The sequence below is a fragment of the Perissodus microlepis genome, chromosome 5, assembly GCF_051167445.1.
Source record: "Perissodus microlepis isolate ML-2025 ecotype Zambia chromosome 5, ASM5116744v1, whole genome shotgun sequence".
NCBI classification, from domain to species: domain Eukaryota; kingdom Metazoa; phylum Chordata; class Actinopteri; order Cichliformes; family Cichlidae; genus Perissodus; species Perissodus microlepis.
Genome location: NC_140465.1, coordinates 19,580,262 through 19,605,387, shown reverse-complemented (window position 1 = coordinate 19,605,387; position 25,126 = coordinate 19,580,262). Strand labels below are relative to the sequence as shown.

Here is a 25,126-nt window from a genome sequence, read left to right as displayed (position 1 = left end):
AGGATCAACCGATTGCGTGTAGATAGACTTGAATGGGTGCTAAATTATTTATTTCAATATCACTGTCAACACAATTTACCACCACCCCCCTTTCAGACCAATTTATGCTTTTTATTTGCAATTTTTTTGGCAGCACCGCCCTGTTAATAAGAAAATTAATATGCAACGGTCTCGATGTGCAATCAATAAAACGTAAATATGCTCTCAAACGTCTGAAGTAGGAATTTACGCCCGTTTTCACGGTGTCTGTCCCGAGGCACCAGCAAGTATCATGAATGAAAGAGCGACATAGTGAGGCAGTGTTAAGTATATGTATATATATATATATATATATATATATATATATATATATAATAATTGTAAATGATTCAAAGTGCACTGGATCTCACGTTGAAGGGCTCGATCGCTTCCATTACATGTTGATTTCCACCGAGCATGCCTCGACATCAGTGCTAGTAAATAGAGAGTCATGACAAATCACCTTCCACCTTGCAAGGAGGCGTCTGTAGGATGACAAAGCTACCCTTAGATATCGCCAGCGTCAGTGGAAGAGCAGTGCCAGAGAGCATAACCCACAGCTGTCCCAGTTAACAGATCTCAGTCTCAGTCTCAAATCAATATGCATCCGGTGAAAATTGTTTTTTCCACTTTTCTGTGTACTGCACAGAAGAGAAAAAAAAGAGCGTGATTTCCTCTCCTCAAGAGTGGTGCTCGCATCTCACCACAAGAAACCCAGACACTCAGCTCAGATGCGTTATGGCGTTGTGGCAGCTTCTCATGTGACAGCCTCACCTTCAGATTAACAGGAACATACACTACTTGAACCCCTACTCCCCCAAACACCCTCCCACCACCCCTTGCTGGCTTATACTGACAGCAATGTCGGCTAATAAAATATTAGCCTTTCCCAAAAGCCAGCACAAATCATTAGTGTGATCACATGTAGCAGCCTGCAGGTCTGTGTTTTCTGTGTGGATGTGTGGGAGGGATTGCCCTTCCAACAAGATCTGATGTTGCCTTAATTATACAGTTCAGCAGTTGTAGACCTGAATATGCACATGCACAGTCACAGTCACAGCTGCGTCTTACATTCGCCACACCTGCTTACAGTCTCTTTCCATAGATTTTAGCCTGATATTCAAAGCTATGTGCTGATTTCTTCGTGCAACAGACGTCTGGTTTTTGATGCCTTTTTTTTTTTTGCATTGCGCTGCTACTTAACTTCTTTTTATTCCACGGTGAGTTTTAGTGGGCTTTATATGTGTGGTCTGCAAAAGGACACTGTACGCTTTTAATAATGTCCAGTCTTCTTCGTGTTTCTGTTCGTCCAAGCATTTACCGTTCATCCCGTCTATTCACTTTGGAACAGGTTTAAATCCTCATAGCTCCCTTGTAACCTCATGATTCTTTTATATCTTGATTTCTCTCTGGTATCCACCCTAAGGTATCTCATAAAGTGATGTCTACTGCTGAGAGACTGACTGTACTAAAAGACCGAGTGCATTATAAGAAATCGGCTGGGAGAGAGACAGAGAGTATATCATATGGCTAATTTAAACAGTCTTTTTAAGGTTGTGGCTGCACATTCAGTCTGAATCTTGCCTTAACATATTCCTTTACAAAGACCTTGTGAGTGTTTAAGAAATAATGAGACAACGCTTGGGTTGAGACTGTAGATAGGAGACTTTCATCTGAATGAAAATGAGGTGCACCATTTTATGAGTTTGCCTATTAATACGAGTAAGGGTATAATATGCTTTATATAGCTTTATTCAAAAGCAAGTTTCACGTAGGAGGTTTTTGGGACCAATTCTGACAGTTTTACATTTTATTTACTGCAGTTAGAGAACTCTATCTGAGCCCCTGTATGAGTCTGTGAAGCTAGGGGAGCCACTCTTCTGCTTCTTCTCTTATCATAACAGCTTTGACTAAGTGCATAGTCATCCTGACTTATTGACCATAACTGAAAGGCAGTCTGACACAAGCTCCAAATAGTTCCTGTTTACAGCGATGAGCTCAGTGTCCTGCTGCTTTGGCATCTCCTTATTTTCAGTCTAAAAACTCAACTGGTGGAGAACTGATATTGATATTAAATGCGGGTTTGAGTATTGATACTGGTACTTTACGAACCCAGACACAAGCAGAGTGCATGAAACCAATCACAAGTAATGGATACACTCAAATTCAAAGACTTTGAGACTTTGAGCACACTCCAAATGCAAAGCAGTTCATATTGTTTATCACCAGGGAGGGGCATTTATAGAATATCATTGCTACCAATACTGTTATTGATTCTGATTACAGGTTAGCGCCTTCACCTTTTCTCTTATTGATTGCTGATTTGTTTCTTTGTGGAAATAAGACGTCCTACACAGTTTTTCAGCATCAACACAATTGTTACATTATCTCTGTGGCTGAACACATTATAGTAACCAAGTAAAAAAGAAAGACTCAGTATGAGTTTGACATCATTGTTAGTCAATGCACAGCTGTCAGAAAAACAAGCCAGCATTGTTAAACGAATTGATAAGCTGGGAGGCAAAAGATTTAATTATTTGGAACCAGTTCTTCATTGCCACCCTTACTAATGACACTGTTATAAACAGAAAATGGATGTCTACCAGCGCTGCTACTTTATGGCGAAAAATCACAATCAGAGTTATTTTTGTCTATAATGAGATCGCGATTATTTAACACAATTACTCACAGATGGAAAAAAATAGCGGCATTATCAAACTTTCAAAAAAGAAGAAACTTATTTTATTAATTAAGCTGATTTTTTTTAATACGTTTTACTCGTGAAGCTGGCTAAAACCACATATCCAAGTCAAGTACCATCTTCTTTGTATTTCCAGGCTGTTCTGCGGATGAAACTGAACTTGGATGCCATGTTGAATATTTTGGCAGCGCAGACACTGTGTCCAGTCTAGTCACAACTACACACTGGATGCGTTTTGCCATCAGAGTAACAATCACCACAAAACACAATACAGCTGTAGCTCACAGCTTCTTTGAGGTTGCTTTTTGAAGGAACCTCTGCGTGATTTTTTGGGAAAGACCATTTGATGTGCTGAACCATGTTTCACATTTATGATGTGAGGCATTGCAGGATAAACTTAAAAGTTTCATCACTGCAACTACTACTTTTACATTTGTCCAGCAAGATTTGGAATATGTTGGCTCTAGAGTAAGCTTTCCCCTCATCTATGACTTGGCTGCTCATTTTTTTAGGGGCAACCAAGCTTGTCTGATGTTAAAGTATGAAAAGTGGTGTAAATAATGGAATCAAGAAGTGCTGTGCCCTCTAACAAAGCTACGCAACGTTGTCAGGATGCTGTAATACACGCTTTATAACATTGATTTGGATCTTGTTGTCACAGCTTTTTTGGCAGGTTTGACCAATAGAAAAAAACTAATTGAAAATCATTCATTCTGTGTCTGACATCTTTTCTGGTTGTTAGTGGCAACAACTAATAATCACTTTTTCTTATTTTTATATAATTTTTTGCAGAAATTGCTTAAATGTGTGCCAACCCCTGCTTTGTTCCTCTTTAACCCCGATGATTCACTTAAACGCAGAAACACTCTTGTCTAATGTCCAGCAGCCATTGCATGACAGAATTAAATCTGCCCTGCTGGATAATTATGAAGCTGTAAGTGTTTCCTTCTGGGAAATAAACATAACCTTGTTACATTTTCTTTCTTTCCTTTTTCTTTTTGATGTGACGTACCCGGCGCTGATTGAAAAACAAGTGCGATAGTTGTTGATATTTTTCGACAAACAGATACTTAATGGTGGATTTACATTTTACTGATACACTGAACATGCAATTGGACATTCGCATCAAATAATGCCATTAATCATGTGCACATCTCATTCATCACCCTAACCCTTTCTACTCTGACCTTTAAATACTGCTAAATGGGAGGCACATTCATTCAGAAGCCTCAGCTACAGGTTCATTTCCAACAGAGAGAAAGCCTAAACCAGACACAATCATACTCTACATCACAAGTATTTAAACTATCATGCTGTAAAAATAGCCCTGATTTGCCGTGGACATGGGCTCTCTGGGGAATCTTGTTGGGTGCGCTTAGTTGCCAGTTGAGGTCTCTGTGGATCAGACTGTTCACACTTGGGACCTGGGAGTTATGAGAGCAGTGTAGTGTGACTAGATGGTCAGTATTTGTCTTTGAGTGGTTTTAATGTTGTGTCTGTAGCATCTCCACTGTATAGACTCTGAAACTTTATCCAGCTAAAATTCAGCACACATCAGTCTGATGACTACCCCTCTACCAACGGACCTAATTGGCACACCAGATGTCAGTGCGAAGACAATTTTTAATCCAAATGATAAAAGTAAATATAAATGAATGCCTGCTGTTTATTGTATAGCTGCAGTGGTTTTTATTGTTCAGTAAACCCGTTCAAAGCAATGTAATGGGCTGGTATATTGTATAGGCCAGTAATTAGATTTTTATAAGGACAATGAGTACTGTTAGTTAAAACATGGACTACATGAAACTTTGCTGGGAGGAAAGATGGAAATGCACAAAAACACCAAGACTACTACGTTTTGAAAAAAAAAAGCTTTGATTTGATGTTAAAGGGAGCTGATGTTATTCTGTATTTAAACTGAAAACCGACTTGAACATTAGATGCTGATCAAAAAAGCTCTCAGCCATGACTCTTATGCTGGATATTTAATAGTGGATTACGTTGAATTACTATGTCTATGGCCATCACTGTGCAAACAGCACTTTCAGTCTTTGTGGATACCCTCCTGTGCTAAAGTATTGACAGGATTAGCATAACTAGTTTTGTCTCACCTGTCTCGCATTACATCGCCAGTCTGTCAATGCCCACTGCATGTGTTTTAGCAAGCACCTAAAGGATGTACTACAGATAAGAAATCACACTCATATAAACTAGCTAGATTAGCTTAGCCTGGAATTGGGAAAATATCAAAAACAGCTGGCCTGGCTCTGTCTGAGGGTAATGAAAAAAGCATGAGCATTTTTTCAGTACAAACTGAGGTTTCTCATGTGACATCATGCACACATTGCTTAATTTGTCAGACATATTGGATGTAATACAACCACTGGTTGCTAGGGCTAAATGTGTGCGCCCCAACTGGTTGGCAGGTGTTTCCTGGAGGTTTCTGGCTGTTGCTGGATGAAATCGTTTGCTTTGGGTGCTAGCACTGCAACAGACTGGCGTGGTGGTGTACCCCGCCTCTTACCCTATGGCAGCTGGGATAGGCTCCAGCCCTCCCACGACCCTGAATTGGATAAACAAAAGAGGATGGATGCATGGATGCTAGCAGATTGTCACAGTTGCGTGTAGTTTTTCATGTTTGTCTAAAAAATACTCACTAACTACTAGCCCAAGGGTGTTATAACTTCAAAAAGTGAGAGGCAAACCTGAGATGGAGAAGGGTCACCTTCAAAGCAAAAATTGTGGCTCAGTGCTGCAGACAACATGTTTCAGAAGGCGCAACTTTTACTTTGAAGGCAAAGCTTCTCCATTTCTGGTTTGTGTTGTACTTTTTAAAGTTTTACTACAACTTGAAGAGCTTACCAGCATTTGCAGATGAGTGCATCACTCCTATGACAATCAGAAGGAGGTTTTCAGGAACTAGTTGGGGAACAAACATTTGCCCCTAGAAACAGGCGTTTGCTACGGGGTGGACTGTAGACTTGTGTGACTGGAGCTTTATCAATCACTTTCACAGTGATTGCAGTCAACCTCCAGCAAAAAACCTAAAAACTAATGTTTGCCTCATGACCAGTGTTGGACAGATGGCCTGTGTAACCAGGGGCTTATTCGCTTTATTCTACATAGTCAGCGTGATTGTTACGTGTCCAAAAGTTGTCAGCACCTACATGTTTTTTGCTGTTGTCCGTTGCTGGGAAACCTTCGGCTACATTAGACAGGGATAAGATTTTTCACAGTAAAACAGAGGTATGCTAAATGTTTCTCTCTGCAGTTAACTTATATTACTCTTCTCATATGAAAGTGGTATAAATTTTCCCATCTAATTCTTGGCAATTCAGGGACTAGTGTTTCCTGTAATACTAAAAAATTCCTCTGAGATTTTCATTGTCTTGCATTTCAATTTTTAATTAATGTGACATTGGGATATTGTCACATGGATGATTAAGGCTGAGTAGACAATCTAATCATCTTTCTGCTTATTCGCGATCTAAAGTTTCACATGGGCCTCACCAGCACGAAAGACTGGCAACACACAAATGCTTTACTATCCACTTTGTGAAGCAGTCTCTAGTGCTTTCGCCACAAAGCCACAAGTTGTTCTCAGTGGATTACCACTTACTGATGGATGAGAACATTTGAAGAAATCTTTTGAAAAAGTGTCCTCAAGTTTAAACTATGTTTTTGACTCTCATTAAGCCATGGTGCCTGAGGCTTTACATAAACCACAAGAGACTCCACTTAGTGCCTCGGTGTTTTAAATTGCAATTATTTTCTGAAAACACCTTGACATAGACTTAAATGTAGACTGCATAGACTGCACAGTGGATCAACGGTAAGACGCATCAGCTACTAAAAAATGTTCATTTATCTGAGGGTTTCATGTCTGAATGCTCACCTTCGTAAAATCAGCAGCAGTGGCGGCAATCACGCCGAGTCACACCTGATAACATTAAGTATCCTTTTCAACATAGCGCGTCTGAATGCATGGAGTCAAATCCATTATTGGATCGGCGCACACAACACTGTACGGTGTTTATTCAGAGTGAGAGAGTTTCATGCATTTGTGCACACAGCACAACAGCAGTACTTCATTAATTAGTTATGTGAGATTATCCCTGACATTGAGACAGGATTGATCAGGATCTCACTGCAAATTACATTATGTACTTCACTTCAGGCAGGTGAACTGTAGTTTATAAGCTACATTTGTATATGTACAAGTTTATATGGATCTATACACAATGTGGCTCCTATAGTGATCAAAACAACTATCACATTATAGCTGCTAATCAAAGAAAAGTTAAAATAATTCATTATATGTTACTTAGTGTACTTAGTGTCAGATCTTGCTCATACTACATAATATTGTGTGAAACTGGAACTGCTCTGTCAATGTTCCCTGAGGATTATTAACATAAAACTGACCCATATGAATCACCGAATGCCTACATTTTAAATATTGATGAAGCCAGCAATGTTACATATCCCATGTCTGAGAAGGAATGAGTGTAGCCTCAGAAGGACTGAAAGCGATGGTCCGCCATAGACTGTCAGCAACTGTGTGAATTTCAAGTTCACAGTCGATAGATGAAAAGTAAAGATTTTCCCGATGGGCTCACTGCAGTAAACACAAAGCTCCTGTAGAGAGTTGAACAAGGTTAGAGTTTTGTAGCAACTCAAGTGTTTGCCAATGAGTCACAATTGCTAACATGCTCTATTTTAATTCCTTTATTCTCCCCATTATCGCCACACTTCCCTCACTGTGGATCCAGGGCTGCTGCTTCAACTGTCTTTGAAGATGACGGCCATGACTAAACAAGGTCTAAGTTGTTATGACAGTGGAAATCCTCTGCTCCTATTTAACTGTTGGCACCAGTGCCTGAAGGCCAGGGTGTGCAAGAAAACCCAAAGTTTACAGTCCTGATACGCCACCTTTGTTCCACCCCAAAGAGAATGCTGAGGCGAGAACAGACCAGCACTTTACAGAAAGAGGCACTATAAAATAGGCAGCATTTGATTTACTCCTGGCCTCTGTTTTGAGTGGTCTGTTATCACATCATGAACCACAATACAATCTTTTAATGATATGTGCACCTAATGCATCTCAGAGCTGAAGGACTCCAAAATGCACCCTTTATGAAGAAGCACTGCTGCTTATTTATATTCAGTAGCTGTTACAGCTATAAAAGCCCACTTAAGAAAAAGTCAAATGCAATGCATTTAAAATATATACTAATTTATTATAAAGGAAAAGGTCAGAAAAACAAAGTTAGGTTCCTTTGCTTTCCTAAGTCTATACCCGGAAACACCACGTTTCTCTTGATGTTCACCATTCTTCTTTCAGTACTTTCAATCACTCCAAAAGGCTGCTGTGGTTATTTTCTTAAAGTTTTTGCATGTTAACAAAAGAAAAAAACAAAAAGCTTGTAACCCCGTGTAGTTACTTCCAGCAGAGAGTGTAATGACTTTTTATTTCGGTGTTCTCGTTTATGCAATAGATGGCCTTGCATTCATGAGTAAAAAATAGCATGGACTGGGTGTTTGCAAAGGTGTGCTTATAAGAATAAGCACGTTAACTGGACTCAAGGACTTTATTTGTCACAGACACAGTGGATATGTGTGCTTCAGTGCAGTCTGATATAGTGATCATAAAGCCATTTCCAGCAAGCGAACCTGAAAAGGATTTTTAACACGTATGACTTTAAAAGTGTAAAATGTACATAAAGTGTGTAAAACTCAGTCTTGACCTTGCAAAGGGCAATTGAGAGAATAGCTGAGAAGCTTCTTGAGTTTTTTCAGAGCTAAAGCCTTTCCTATCCCTAGACGAATAGAAATATTTCCATGCCCAGTTGGCTCTCAGTTTAAACAATAGTCTCTTTGTTAAACTGGTTATACTCCTAGCTTAGGACACAGCTCTAATGTACACCTTGTCTTGTGTTCTCTTTACCTCTCTGTCAGGCCACCTCCATCAGACTCAGGACCTAAAGCAGGCGGCCAGATCGGTCATGGGACAGGTGACAGGTTGGCTTCCCATGACACCCCACAGCATGCTGCGCCTCATGGAGAGCAAGGCCAGGGCCATGTGGCCAGGAAGAGTCTGCAGGTGGACGTCGGTAGTAGCAGAACTGGGAGGTCCCCTTCTGCGTCCCCAGACCGAGGCAGTGTCCCCACCTCCCCTTACTCTGTGCCTCAAATAGCACCCATGCCAAGCAGCAAACTGTGCCCCGTCTGCAAAACCACCGACTTGATGGGCACTGGGGATGACAAGCCGAACATCAACACCTGCACGCAGTGCCGCTCCATGGTGTGCAACCAGTGTGGCTTCAACCCAAACCCTCACCTAACAGAGGTAGGTGGATCTGCTTCACCAAGATGTTTTTATTTTCAAGGATTGTTCTCTTTTATCTTTCACTACAGCAGACCAGTGCCACATAGTAAAGGTAAATTCATCTGTTTCCCGGTTACTGTCAGTGAGGGAGTTACAAACGTAATGAGCATCTGCCATGGTGCATTCGCACGGAAACAAAAACATCTCAAATACCGCTAAAAAGGTTAAAAAAATGCAACCGTGTAATCGACTGCACAAACATATTTGGAATGAATTCAGGCATACAGCATTGCAGACTGCCTCAGAGCTAAAGAGAATAAAAGGAAGAGGGTGACTCTCTAATGTTGACAAACTGAGCACAAGATTTTCCTTGTAATTTTGATCTGCTTTAAAATAGGACCAAGTCTTAACACCATCAGGTTTTGTTTGTTGTCGCATGATTGTATTATTTTCATCATCAGTCAAATATGTGTACTGCACGTCTAAAGTCCTGTCAGTATAAACTTACCTGGGACGTTAGGAGGTACACCTTGCTAGTACCACGTTGGATCCTCTTTTGCCTTCAGGCCTGTCTTAACACTTTATAGCATAGATTCAACAAGATGATGGAAACATCCCTCAGAGACTTTGGTCCATATGATAGCATCACACAGGTGCTGCAGATTTGAGTACAGTGAAATCATTTTCATGTTCATGAAAGCAGTTTGAGATGAGTTGAGCTTTGTGGCATGAAGTGTTCTCTTGCTGGAAGCAGCCACTGGGATAGAAATGGTCAGCAACATTTTTTTGGAAGAGGCTGTGTTGTTTCAACAATCATTAGTTGGGACTAAACTCATCATAGTAGACTCATCAGACCAGGCAATGTTTTGTCAGTCGTCTGTTTTCCAATTTTGGTTGGAGTCCGTGAATCTGCTTCAAGGTTCAACATGTTGTGGGTTCAGAGATGATCTACTGCACTTGGTTGTAATGAGTTGTTGTTTGAGTTAGTGTTTCCTTCCTTCCATCCTCCTCTGACCTATGGCATCAACCAGCCACCTTGGCGATATTTTCGCTTTTTTGGACCATTTTCTGTAAACCCTAGAGATGGTTGTTTGATAGGAGATCACCAGTTTCCAAAACACTCACATACCAGACCAGCCCATCCATCAGACAACAACAGTTTCAACTTCAGCAGGTCGTCTTGACTACATGCCTAAACATGATTGGTTGCTGCCATGTGATTGACTCTTTATTAGGGATCGGTATCGAAAACCGGTTCTTGTTGAGAACCGGTTCCCACTGTTTCAATTCCTTGGAATTGTTTGCAAACGATTCCCTTATCGATTCCAGACGCCCCGAATGACGTCACCACGTTGCGGAGCGTCATTTACCTGGCAGGAAACATGGCAGCTCAAACGCTCAAAAGTTTGGTTATACTTTTACTAGGGGTGGCTGTAGCTCAGGTGGCAGAGCAGGTCAGCCACTAATCAGAAGGTCGGTGGTTCGATCCCAGGCTGCCTCCTGGCTGCATGCCAAATATCCTTGGGCAAGATACTAACCCCATGTTTGCCTACTGGTGGTGGTCAGAGGGCCTGGTGGCGCCTGTGTCCGGCAGCCTCGCCTCTGTCAGTGCGCCCCAGGGCAGCTGTGGCTACAATGTAGCTTGCTATCGCCAGTGTGTGAATGTGTGTGTGAATGGGTGACTGACTGAATGTAGTGTAAAGCGCTTTGGGGTCCTATGGACTAGAAAAGCGCTATACAAATGCAGGCCATTTACTTTACGAGAACGGATGACAACAGGACAACTTGCAATACTTGCAAAGTAGATATTTCATTTAAAGGAGGAAACACTACGAATATGCAAAAGCATTTGCTCACAAAACACGCGATGACCTTAAATGAATGTCGTGTTTTTAATTCCGCTCCGGACTCGTGAATCTCAACCCAGCAGCAGCGGTAAAGTTTGCACGTCCTCTCCCGTTAATGCGGCAGGTAAATAATCAACTAACAGTGCATATTATGTTAGCGCGATCTTATTACAAAACCTGCCATTACTGTGCATTTAGGTGGCCATGATGAGAGAGACAGACAGAGTCTGGTTGGCTCAGATGCTGGCATTTCTCGCTGCAGTCTACCGGTAGCGTCTCCTTTCAGGCCAGGATAGACGAATGTCACCGAGCAGTGACTAAGTTTGTGGTAAAAGGCTTGAACCCATTTGCCACAGCAGATGCCCTCAATTTTCAGTAAGTGAATGTGTTTAACTGTAGGCAGGGACATTACTGGATATTCTTGTGTAATTGCTACAGAATAATTTATGTTATACTTTGTTATTGCTACAGAAGAATATTTATTTTATTATTTTACATTTACAATTTTTTTCCCCGGGGACCTTGTGACACCCCATGGAAGAGCCGTAGGCTTTGGATCTCTTAAGGATCTCTTAAGATCTCACTGTTGGGTTTGTAAGGCCATGTTACTCCTAAATTTCTATCTTGTTCAAAGAGAAGATATAAAACAAAGTTCTAAGCTAATCGACCTTAGTGTTCTCCTTTTTTAAAAAGAATCGATAAGAGAATCGATAAAGAATCGAATCGTTAAACAGAATCGAAAATGGAATCGGAATCGTGAAAATCTTATCAATACCCATCCCTACTCTTTATGATGAACAGGTGTACCTAACAAAGTGGCTGGTGAGTGTACAAACTGACTCACTCGTTGCTGTAGTGGAGGTCAGTCATTGGTGTCCTTTGCTCCTACGGGCTATCAGTAATTGAACTCAGTACCTGCTCACTTTCCAACAGCTATTTCACCAGCTGTCGCCATGGTCTCTGGCTGCTGCACTGCCAGTCTTTTCCTGTACACCCTTTGTAACGTCACAGTGGTGTATGCATTTTTTTTTTGAAGTGGGTGATTCAGGTGCTACAATTTGGTTTAATTTGTCTTTTGAATGTTATTTCTCATTGACATTTATGAGTAATGCTGTTGATGACAATTGTTATCAAGTTGGCTCTGACTGACTCGTGGGTTGAATTGCACCAAATGAATGGGAGTCAAGATGTGAATTAGATGCATGTTGTTTGAGAGCTGTGAACTTCTGCTCTAGCCATGATTTCTCTTGATAGGTGAAGTATTTAATAGTTTGGTGGGCTCATAATCTTTCATCTGCAAAGACCTGGTTGTATGCGCTTTTCTAAGGTGCATAGTAATATATTACTCACCCGCTACTAGCCATAATAAATCAGAGGCTCTTACCTCTAAAGCAAACTCTGTTGTTTATTCAGCTAATCTATCTTTACATAACACTTATGTGAAGTATATTGTGCCTGTATATTATACATCCATCCTTTCTGACAAGCACATCCTAATCATGCCCAGAGCCTCTTCTGAAAAATCTGAACAGATTCTTATATCATCCCAAAAAAGGAGCACAACACATTACCCCATCATTCGCAATCATTCATATGCGTCTAAACACTCATCACTGTTAACAGGTAGCTAAGAAAGCCTATTGCCTTCGTCTGAAAATAAATCACTTGCCTAATTTGAATTAGGCCATGCTTCACTGTAACTGTGAGTCAAGTGTGGCTGTGTCATCTGTCACAAAGTTTCAAATCAACTTCACTGAGTCATGTTGCAAATTGAAGCCAAGATGCAATGTCAGTTACGCTGGCCTACAGGCTATCAAAGCGACCGTAGGCTGAGTAAATATTAGGATGCAGAATATAATGTTTAGGTTTTTTGAACGATAAATGCGCGCATGTAAATGTACTGCCCAATGGGTGTGTGTAAGCTTGATGACATGTATGCATAAGAGAGGAGACTGCAAATGTTGGAAGAAGAAAGCAGTGGGAAATGGAAAGATGAGAAAGAAAAAAGCATGGACCAAAGTGGAAACAGACAGTAAAGAATAGATCATGGCAGGGAGTGAAGGAGAGCATGGCAGTAAAGAGAACAGCGGAGGTGGGTGCTTTTCAGCTCAGGCTTGGTGTGCTTGTCAGATCCTGACAGAGAGAGAGAGAAACAGGGAGGGAAAATGTCCAGCCTCTGGAGACCTGAAGATTTACCCCCTTAACCTACTTAGGATGGATTTGGCTTCAGCCTCACTGCAGCATATCTAAAACAGCCTTATCACTCATCAGGGAAACTGATGACAACCAAGGTGATGATAATGCAGAAGATGACGATAACAGGAATTACGATTACAGTGATGGGAACTGGCCCAGAGAAAGGATAGCCATGGCAAGGCTGTGTCAAAATCCACACAGGGATTCTCTTGATTCTTAATAGTAAAATATTTGTATATAAACATACATCCTGTCCTGTATAATAACATCGTTTGGGATTTTCTAAGATTATAATCTTGTTTTCATTTGAACATTTGGTGTTTTGTGTGAAAAATTACCTGAAGAATTTTCTCATTCGTTGTAGTTTCAGGATTAGTCCTGTGATGACAACACACTATTAGTCATGGACCACTTCTTGTGCAAGAGATGTGTGTCTGCAAATAGTTTACAGAGACCCACTGAAGTCCCCCAGATTATCAGGATAATATGAGCAAAAATCTGTCATTGAAGAGGATTTCCCATTAAATCACAGAAAGATGGCAGTGCCGATTAAAGTCCTGATAGCTGTGGATGATTTCATGTTTGGATTTTTGAGCACAGACTCAAATAGCGGGGCTAGCCTGGATTTTCTTTTAAGAAGCCACATTATCTTGTAAAGAGAATCTCTCTTCACTCTTTGAGGGGTGAAGATAATTGTTGCAATGAACGTCAGAGCTGTGTTAAACTACCTCTTGATGGTAATGCAATTTGGATGTAAACAGCGAGCGACAAATGGATCTCACAGACCGCATCTGTTACGTGGCTGTCAGTCAAGCTGAGAAGACAAGTTTTATTTAGACGTGATAGCTACGAATTCAGGCATGCCAGCTATCGTGCACGTGAACTAAGACTTACATGTGACGTGACGTAGGTAGCACCGAAATGAGAAAACGAGAAAGCCAGAAAGGCAAGAAATGAGACGGTCTAAAGGCAGGCTTAGAACAACAAAGAACAAGAGCAGTGAGAGCGATAATGAGAATACCACAGACATTCTCCCCTGACAGTGTTCTCCCACCACCATACAGGGGAACATCTGCTTCATAATTGGTCCAGTTTCTATTTATAGACCCTACCCTCCTTCTGTCTGCAACGGTGGCCCGGTCCTGAGAAGCCACAGCTGAAAGGAGGGAGAGGGAGAGAGAGACAGAGCTGGTTGAAAAAGCTGTGCGGTAGCAGGAGGAGACAGAACGGGAGGAGAAAAAAAAGCATCATCATAAATTAACCATAATAGCCAGAGTGTTCGTACTGACACTATCTATCTCTGCATAAATTCAGCGTAGGGAGAAAAAATACCCCAACAACAACAAAATGGAGAAACAAATCAGAAAACAATGCTAAGATGCTTTTGAAAACTACATTTTTTCTTCATACAGTTTGGTGATGAAGACACACCCCTGACGTGGAGCTGAAACATTCTTCAAACAAGTCATGAAACAATGACTCTTTAAAGTCTTTGTTTCAGAAATGCCTTGGAGGTTCTTCTCTTTCTTTCTTTTTTTTTTATCAACAATCCCACAAGCTGAAAGAGCAGTTTTAACAAATGCTCCCACACAGAAGCACTCTATCTCCTCATTCGAGTTTAAAATATAGCAGGTAGGTGGCCACAGTTTACAGTTGCAGTAGATAGATTTAGCAACCAAACCAAAAGCAGTAATATCGATTTGGACTCTACAATAAAATGTTTCCAATCAAGATCAGACAAAAAGCTTCAGTAATCAGATGAAACGGGCAGACGTTCAGTATAAAAAAAAGAGAGAAACCCACTGTACTACATCTGTTAGGCACCAAACAGCAGACAATGTTAAAAACCGGCCTCGTAGACACCGTGTACTGAAAACCACAGATTAGATTACCGCGGTATTGTCATTGTTAGTTAGTGAAGGCCCACTTTCTAGCTTCAAAAGGAGGATTTTTGCCATCTTGGTTTTGAAACTGGACACAATGAGTGAGGCACAGGGCTGACTGAAAAACTGAGGCTCACTACATACTCTTTGGCTAGTCATATATCTGACAAAAGAAAAAAAAAAAAACATTCCTCTAAAAGGCATAAATTCAATTACCCTTGAAACTAGAAACTGAGACCACAAACTGATCAGGAAAGCATATACTGGGTGCACAGCTGGACGTCTTTTGTACACAAGCTTACAGTTAAACACTACATTTCTCAGTCAGACATGGGACTGTTTAAATCGACTTTAATGCTCTAAAGTTCTAATCCCAAGGCTGAAAATCAATTTTCTCAAGCGACACCAACCGGGGAGAGCAAGCTGTCCATAGTGTCATAAGTAAACATTCTGTAATTTTCAAGCGTGCTCGAAGGCAGCTTTGTGGGTTGTGAGTGTTTCAGGTATGGTATTGATCCCAGTTTGACCTTAAACTTGTGATTACTTCTAAACTTTTAGAAAGTGCGCTGTGTTCTTCAAACTGAGGGCTACTTGAGTTTTTTGCTGAGCTAAAAGGAATAAAAGAAGGAGTCTATCTGCATATGTGTGACTGTTTATATTGCTTAAATAAAGTTCAACCAGTCTGCTTCCTGTTCGGAAGGTGAATTTGTCATATGGTGTAGAGCAGCTTGAATGCAGACTCCTGAACAAACTGATGATGAATCCAGAAACAGGCAAATATGGCCCAAAATCCAAAAGAATAACACAGGTGCCTCACACACCCACACACGTAACAAAAACAAGAGGATTATATATTTAGTCGGAGTAACACAAACACACGGGTGTACTGTCTCTCTCGCACTCACGGCAGGTACACAGTATGATGCTACAAAGAACTGAGGCCAGGTAATCGAGGAAAGTGGACACAGGAGGGTGACGAGACACAGCTGAAACTAATTAAAACAACACAAGGAAGTAAATACAAGGCACAAAAAACAAATGACTACCAAAGTAAAACAGGAAGTGAGTAACAGAAACACAGAATATAAAGCACTTCACAAAAGAGGACTAATAAGATCTCATAGAAAACAAACTCTAACAAAGTATCAAACGCTAACGAGGACTGCATGCAAGGAATCAAACTGAAAGAACTGCTGGAGAAGAAAGGATGTGTACTGTTAAATATTATTATAGTTTTCATTTTTTGTTGCTAGAAATTGTGGAGATGCAGAGTAAAATTCTTAATTTTTCCCATAGCCGAGGCCTTGCACTATTTGGACAAAAATATTGGGCCACACCCCTTAATCTTTGAATTCAACTGTTTACTGTGCCATAGCCATGGGTGTGTAAAAGCAAACAACTGGCCATGAAGTCTTTCTTTACAAACATTTGGGAAACAATGGGTCATTCTAGAGAGCTCGATGTATTTGAGCATGATACTGTAATATGATGCCACCGTTGAAACAAATCACTTCATGATGATTTTTTTTTACCTCCTAGATATTTCATAACCAACTGTGAGTGGTGTTATTGCATAGTGGAAGCGTTCAGGAACCACAGCAACTCAGCCCAAGTGTTTACAGAACGGGGTTGCTGAGTGTTGAGGCTCATAGCGCGTAAAAGTCACCAACACTCTGCTGACTCAATAACCTCCTCTGGCATTAACATCAGCACAAAAACTGCGCTGGCAGCTTCTGGGCATGGGTGTAAGGCGTAGTACTTGAGTCGATATAGTGCATGTTTGTTTTTGGAATGACACAAACACAAGCGATCTGTTTGAAAGTTTTAAGGTCTTTCAGATTTTCATCACATTAGCACTTAGTGTTTAGTGAGATTTGCCATTAGCAGATGTTATTCTATTTGCCCAATAAACAGTCAGCAAGGCTGACACAGGCAATCGGATTGGCTGATATGTTGGTGCATTGCAGAAAAAATAGTTTTCTCTGTATGTTGCTGTATGTTTTCAGGGACATTATTAGTGGGCATTCATGGTTCTCAAAGTATATTTTTAGCTGATTATTCTGCAGCGCCTGCCTAATTTGGCAGTTCTGCTTCACAAGCTCACTTGGGGTGTTTTTTGTTTAATTCCGTGCTTATTTGTGTCCTTTTGATAAAACAGTAATGTTATATGTGTGTCTGTGTTAACTCTGTTCCACTGGCTTATTTAGGGCCTTTGTTTATAATCACAGTACACATACACACACATTTATATGCAAATATAGAGAAAACTGCAAAGCAAAGTTAGCCTACACATTAAATACAATCTAGATTTTGTCAAATATCGATATAAATAATTAGACGCTACCTGAATCAGCAGCGTGTTTGCTGACACGCCTCATTCCTCGGTCAACAAAGGAATTCATCACTCACTCAAGCTGCAAGCTGCAGTTGGCCTTTCGAAACGGCCACATTTTGAGTGGGTACTGTATTAGTTATATAAATGTAAATACAGTGATATGGTCATATCAGTGAAGGATAAGTCCATTATACCCCAGAGGAGGCAGAGGACGGTTCCTAATCCCCTCAAATTAATTCAGATATTTAGCGTTAGACTTTTCTAATCCCCCTCTAACTCTGGATGATGTGGCACAAGAGATTCAGTGACATTCAGATCTGGCAAAGTGTAACACAATGAGAATGTTTCATGAATCTCTATTAAAGTTTCATTTTAGTGAAAGACAGCATTGCTTCTGTCTGACATGGGTGAGCTGTGAAGAATTTAATGTAGGAAATCAAGATGTCATTTGGTTAGATTTAGAGTAGGAGATAAATCATATATGAAAATACCATTTAGGGGAATCTCTTCAAGATTTGCTTAATTTTAGTAAATGTGATCTTATTTTTTTTTCTCGATCCTTCTAAATTATTCTTTCCATGAAGCTGTTGATCTTTGTGTGTCTTGCTCTCTTTTGATGAGAGATTAATTTTCTTCCGTTTGAAGATGCTAAATAACATCAGAGCAAAAAAAAACAACAACAAAAAAACCAAAACATGTTCTGAAATGAATTTATTTCTGAGTCTACCTACTAGTCAACAAATGTTTTTCCAGGTTTTTCAACAAAAACATTGAGTGCATGTCTTTTGGTGACACCCTAACCTACATGATACAATACATACACTTACACAATATTCAAATAACCATTTAGCCAGTATGAATCAAATATTCAATATTTGAATATAATTCTATAGCCTTAATTCTAGGTTTTTAACAAAAGTATTGTATTGACTGTTCGATGTGTGGTTGTTTTCAAGTTTTGAACTTGCACTTTTTAAATGTTCACTGGAGCTCTCTAAACAGAGATGTTGATGCAAGTGAAGGAGGCTGACAATCTGAAATAAACCTGTCAGAGAGATTTGGTAGTTCGGGAGTGTCCATCTACTTATCCAATTTGGGGTTGTGGGTGGGAGCTGGAGCCTATCCTACCTACCATAGGCTACCAAAGGACATACCCTGGACAGGTTACCAGGCGTGTCACAGGGCTAACACACAGACAACCGTTCACACTCACATTTGGACCTATAGGCTATTTTCAATTTAATAAAATTTTAGTTATATAACGCCAAATCACAACAACAATTGCTTCAAGACACTTAATTTTGTAAAATAAAGGCACCCTTTGAGCAAGCACTTTGGCGACACTGGAAAGGAAAAACTCAATTTTACCAGGAAGAAACCTCCAGCAGGACTAGGCTCAGGGAGGGGCGGCCATCTCCTCAATTATTTGAGGTGAGGAGATGAAGACGAGATTAAGACACACTATGGAAGAGAGCCAGAGATTAATAATAACTAATGATTAAATGCAGAGTGATGTATAAACACATAGTGAGTAAAAAACGTGAGTGAAACAGAAACCCTCAGTGCATCATGGGAAGTATGTGGCGAGAACCCACACAAACATGATGGGGAGAACATGCAGACACACAGAAGGTCCCCTGCCAGATAGTGGATTCAAACCCAGGACCTTCTTGGAGTGTACAATACATTCTTACAAAGACTGAATGCACTGGGCAACTTGGCAACACCAAAACACCTGAAAGGCCACTCTATATATTGACAGCCACTAAACTAAAGTGGATGATTGCAGAATTCTGCCTCTGGTTAAGAAAAACAACTTCACAGCATCTAACCAAGTCAAGAACACTCTTGAAGAAGTTGGGGTATTATTGCCAAAGTTTACAGTCAAGAGGCACCCTCATGAGTGCAAATACAGAGGGTTTTACAACAAATGGCCGAATCAGTGGTTACAACCAGCTATTTGATAACAAGAAGGCCAAATTAGACTTTAAACATATAAAAGAGCCTGCTTTGTTTGGGGAAAAAAATTATTTGCACAGGTTAACTTGTACCAGAATGATGGGAAAAGAAAATGATGCAATGTTATGATGTGGGGATGGCTGCCAGTGGAACCAGGGCACTAGTATTTATTGATGATATAACTGCTGATAGAAGAACTCTGAAGTGTACAGAGCTATACTCTCTGCTCAGATTAAACCAAATGCTGCAAAACTGATTGGGTGGCGCTTTACAGTGCAAATGGATAGTGACCCAAAGCATACCGCAAAAGAAACCCAAGCGTTTCTTAAGAAAAAGAAATGGGATATTCAAGTCAGTCACCTGATCTCAACTCAATTAAGGCCTAGCAGAGTGTCTCAAGGGACGATGGTTGCTATGTTTGTTTGTCCAGTTACTTTTGAGCGTCTGAAAATGTTAAACCCCTTGAATTAAAACTTTAAGTCTGCACTTCAGTCACATTTGTATTGTCTGATTTTAAATTCACTGTGGCAGTGTGCACAGGCTAAATTACAAAACAATGTGTCATTGTCCAAAAACGTGTGATCCTAACTGCACATACATGACAAACATACACCATTATATAGAGAACACGGATCAGAAGGTTTGATAATGTAAGTCTTTCCAAACAGTTATATTTGGACATCTCAATGTTACCCTGATGATTTTAAATAGATAATTTTAACAAAAATAAACATTTTAACATTCAGTGTTTCAAGTAATTGTCCTTCCTTTGCAAACCTCTTATCCTATTTACTGCAAATCATTTCATAAGAAAGTGAGACAAAAAGCTCCTTAGTAAACACGTATGTTCAAATAACTAAATAATTATTCTGTGAAACTTATGTCAGGGTTTGGGTGGCTGTTTTTCCACACTGTGCTTTTGGATGTAATCATAGACTGGTTTTAAGTGGACAAACAGTGGGAACTAGGTCAGGAATCCAGCTGAGACACTTCATGCTGCATTTTGCATATACCAAAATATTTTGCAACGAGAACTGCCAGACACTAAATCTGGGACACTGTTTTAATTATTACACCATAACCTACTGCAGTTAAAGTCCATCTTACAGTAGTCTTTTCTGTATGGAAAAATTGCACAGGAATCTTTAGTCAGTTTTCCTAATAGCGTCCTTGTTAGAACTGGACACGCAGAAAGATCACTTTCAGCAATTTGGTATAATTCTTTGACTCCGTGTTGCAAACAATGACTTCTTTTAGGCCTTCTACATTTCTATTTAATCTGTCATCAAACAGGATTGTACTTTGCGCTGTTATTGCACATTTGTTGCATGGCCTATCAGACCACAGAAACTTTTCCCTCGCAGCAAATCTTGCTAATTTTCTGGCTGTGTGTGAATCATCCAGACAGAAACATTTGAAATCGAAATGCTCTTGGCTTTTCAGTAATACTCTCAAGTGACAATAATGACACATGATGTACTGTAGACTCAAACGGTACTGCAGAGTGGAGTCTAGATCTCTCTGTGGCAAAATCTCAAAGGAACTGACTATTAAAAGTTTCATAAAGGTAGCAACAAATCTTTTGCAAGGGAACGGTATTGCATTGCAGTGCACAAGCGTTCATCATATCATGCCGATTTCCTCTACTGTAGATCACGATTTAATGTTATGCACTCTGCACTACTTTCCCGCATACTTATTAATACCATGACTCCCTGCCGTTCCTACCACTGCACCAGTATACCTGGTGAGAGAAGTTGAATAGTATGCATGAAAAGAAATTTAACAGCGATTCCCCAACAATGACTCAGGATTTTCATTAGCCTTGTTTTCCTGCTTGGTAACATTCAGGAGTAAAACAGATGTGTTTTATTGAGACTGTTCTCGTGTAGTTGTTTGTAGAGCTGCTTGTGTTTGAGTTTAGCAGAGGCTGGGAGACAAATTGACAGAGAGAAAGAGAGAAAGGGGGAGCGAGGCATAGGGAGGAATTTCAATGTCTTTGGCCCAATTTGCAAGGAATTGATAAACCACTGCATTCCAAGTGTCCCGATCCCCAAACTGCAGTGCTCAGCTGCTGTACATACCGCATGGTGATACTGCATTGTGATCTCTAAGACAAAGCTGCTTTCTTCATCTGCATCTTTGTCAGCTGAAGTTTGGATGTGTTTCAGCGCGTTCGTTATCCAGCTTTCCCGGGGAATGATGGACGGCATGATGTCTCACACCTGTCAACGAACGCATGAAGAAGAAAAACAGGGAAACTTTGTGCACCTGTGTGATGTATGCAGTGTTACATCTTCTAACGTCTGTATATGTGTCAGACTCCAAGACAGCAGAAGACAGAAGCACGCACTCGTAAATGAGAGGTAGACACTCTCAGCATAGTTCTTTGTTACGCGACTATTTTGGTACAAACATTTACCTGGCAATGTGGCAGTTAGCTTTCTGAAATTTACCCTCATTTGAAACTAGCTGGGTATGAATTTCTGGCCCTGAAGAGAGTCGTCATAAACACACAGATGATGATGGAGCTGGAAGAAGAAAATTAGATGGAGTGATGGGATGTGAGAGATGCAGATAACAAGGAGAAATGAAGATGAGTGCAGGAGAAAAAGATGGAGGACTGCAAAAGAGAACTGATAGAGAGGCAGGGGAGGAGACAGAGTGTGCAGTGTGCTTGTGTGTGTGTGTGTTTTTTTTGCTGATACAGATCAGATTTCATAAAGATCCACATGATTGCCTCATAACAACGGGGACGCAGAAAGGAATGAGATGGAGAGATGAGGCGGAGGCAAGCAGAGACATGAAGAAATTGATAAATAGCTGCTTGCCCTTCGCGCAGCTGCTTTCTTTGTTTTTTCCAGAGTGTTTTTTCCCCCTTGGTGAGCTTTATATGATTATCCTAACAGTGTGTCTGAAAAAGCAATGTCAATGACAATAGTTGTCATAGAAATAGGAGTTTCTACACGAGTCTCTGATTAGATAGTGTCCAGTGTTAGATGGCGCTGTGTTGGCTTTTTTCACTGTCCCCAGGATTCACCTCTGCACCCGGCTTCTCAGTTTCCCTGATTGACAGTGAAAACCACGGCCTGATCGCTCCTTATACCAGGAACTGGCAGTGAGCCAGGCAGTAGGCTAAGGTGCTGCTGAGCTTGTGACTTACTCTGTCTACACGGACTTACTGAATGACTGACTGATCGAATGACTGACTTAAGAGATAAAGAAATACTGTGAAGCAGGTGAAGAGGTTGCTAAACATTTAAAAGCAGTCAACAGTCAAATTTTGAGCTATTGCGATGGATTCATTAAAGATTTTGTTGCAATAAGAATAAGAAAATATATAATTAAAAACTCCATTATCTTGTTATTAAGAAATGACTGTTAAGCAGAGTGAAATGTAGTCTATTACTGCCCCATCTGGTTGAAAATTTCAAGCCCATGCCTCGTACAAGAACAGATAGGTGTGGTCAGAAAGCAGCAGCAGGGATTCGAAGAAGAGTTAAAGTTCTTCCCGATGACTAAAGCAGTGCTGTAAAATCATGTTAACAATCTCACAGTCGTGCTTGTCATAATATGTGTGGTAGTTTTCTGATGAGTGTTTCATCTGTGAACTGATGAATAGATTTTTAATTTCCTTCACTTTTAACACAGCCTGAAAGCTTCTCTTTGCATAATCAGAATTTGATTCAGAAAGGCAGATAAAAAACTAGACTGTAGAAGAGTTGGATCAGAATAGGATTTTATGGCATTTATGCCGTATGCACTCACAGCATAGAGCCTGCAGGAAACCAGCCAGCTCAGCCGGAGGAAGTGTCTAACACACATGATCTCCCCGATTGGTTGTTTTTTTTCTCCACCCAGAGGAAGCAGCTGCCTGTTAGCAAGTGCTACAGCTACAGAAAATGCTGTCTAGCTCAGCACTACTGTACTTCTGCCCAGATCAGGATAGTTACTGTAGGTGCTGTATTGCACCTGTAATCATACCTAATAGTGAGATCAATGTGTGCTGAATATGACAAACTGAATTCTACATCATCTAAACTAGAATTCTGACCACTGGAGGCAGAAAAAAGTGCCTGCGTTGAGAGATGTGAGTCATATCACTACCCATATCTCATTTTTGCAGCAGTTCAAATAGTGAATAACTATAACTGAATAATGAAGTGCAATGAAATGAGTGCAGTCCGATCAGGCTTCAGCAAAACTCGATGTTATGAGTGGGTTTAAGTTAGAGAGCTTCTTCTTCAACCAGAAATCCCAGCATAATAGTGAGTCACTGCTTTACAATATGAGGGGCAATACTACAGTTAAGGTCCAGTGACTCATAGTTAAACTGTGAAGTGACTAAATTATGTCTTTCTTCCTCCTGTTTATCTAGTAGTATGATACAATTTTGCTTAATCTTGATTTAATACATGCAGGCAGATACCAGACGGCTTTAGAAATGCATTAATAAATACAAGAGATGCATAAAATAGTATGAAATCTTTGCATTTACTGCATTTATCATATGCTGATATCAGCTTATGCACAGTTTTATTAAAAAAGTAAACTTGTAGAGTCATTGTTGATAAATATTTTATCAGTATACCCCTTTCTAGTGTATGATATTTGATACATGAGTTTTTGAGACTTCATCATCATCATCAGTGGGATTTTCTTTCACCTGGAAACGTAAATAAATTGCACAGCACATGTTAAAGCAATAAATTGGGAAAGAAATGCCATTAAAATGAAACTTATGTGTGCAGATGGATATTTATTTATTTTCTTTACTTGTCAGAAGGTTCAATAAACACTCCATACTCAAAAAAAAAATGTTTTCTGGAAATTATTTCATGTTTCAAGCTTTAGAGGGTTAATGTGACAACTCCGCTTGAATCCACACTGAAGTCTGCTCAGCTGTGATGTGTACTCTGCCACATGTAGTGCTGAGTGTATTGTAAATTATGGAATAATGGAGCAGGAACATTTCTGCTGACAGACTGTTAGTTAAAAGCATTTTCAGACTGCCCTTTTTTTTAGCATTACACTTTTTTTTTTAGAAATTCCTAGAGTGCAAATAATTCTCAGGTGAAGTTGAACTAAAATCTTTATGAAATCCAGATTCACAGGCTGAAAGGCAATTTTGACCCTAAGCTCTAAGGAAAAAAAACCCCAGTCCAGCCCTCCCAGCTTGTTCTTTGAGGCCCAGACCTCCAAGTGATAACCCAAACCTACAACCTTTTGCTGCCTTCATTTATAATTCATTAAGGTATTATGCAATGACCATGAATCCAAGACAGTTACAATAGTGTGGCAGCTGTCAGAGCACCAGGATGCCAATTACAGTCTATGGCCATGTGGCATCACTAGCGCCTCTTTCTGGCTTTCACCTTTTTGTGTGTGTGTATGAAGCAGTAAGTGAACAAGAAATGAAAACAAGAGGCAAAGAGATCAGCAGGAGAAACACAAGGAGATTGGAGGAATGATTTTAATGAGGAGCTCTCCACGTTATGTAATGCAAATATGAAATCATGAGAAAGCAAAAAGGAAAGAGACTCCCAGAAAAGACAGAGGAAGGGAAGATTATAAAAACAGGGGCAGCAGTGATTTACTGAGGATTTCCAGAGTTCATCTCATTTGTCAGATTTATTTCACACACATTTTGTTTATGGGTAAGTGATGGGTAGCAATAAATGCCTGGAGATACTCAAATCCTTCCTCAATGAGATATTTTACACCATTCACAATTATTTTGTGGTTGAATCATTTTCCACACACAATATTTCCCATTCAGAGCAGGCTGGAGGCTACCCCAGCACGCACTGGATAAAGGACTGCGCCCAGTCTGTCACATAAACAGATCAACACACTCAT

At 40.2% G+C, this 25,126-nt stretch overlaps 1 protein-coding gene across 3 annotated transcripts in view; it reads left to right on the top strand.

Moving 5' to 3' along the window:
• The window catches only part of bsnb (bassoon (presynaptic cytomatrix protein) b), a 79,735-nt gene that overhangs the window by 444 nt on the left and 54,165 nt on the right, over window positions 1–25,126 (top strand). For all 3 annotated transcript variants that reach the window (XM_084928589.1, XM_084928588.1, XM_084928587.1), the window contains exon 2: window positions 8,678–9,068. In XM_084928589.1, the coding sequence (XP_084784715.1) occupies window positions 8,678–9,068 (391 nt within the window). The remainder of the gene's footprint in view (window positions 1–8,677; window positions 9,069–25,126) is intronic.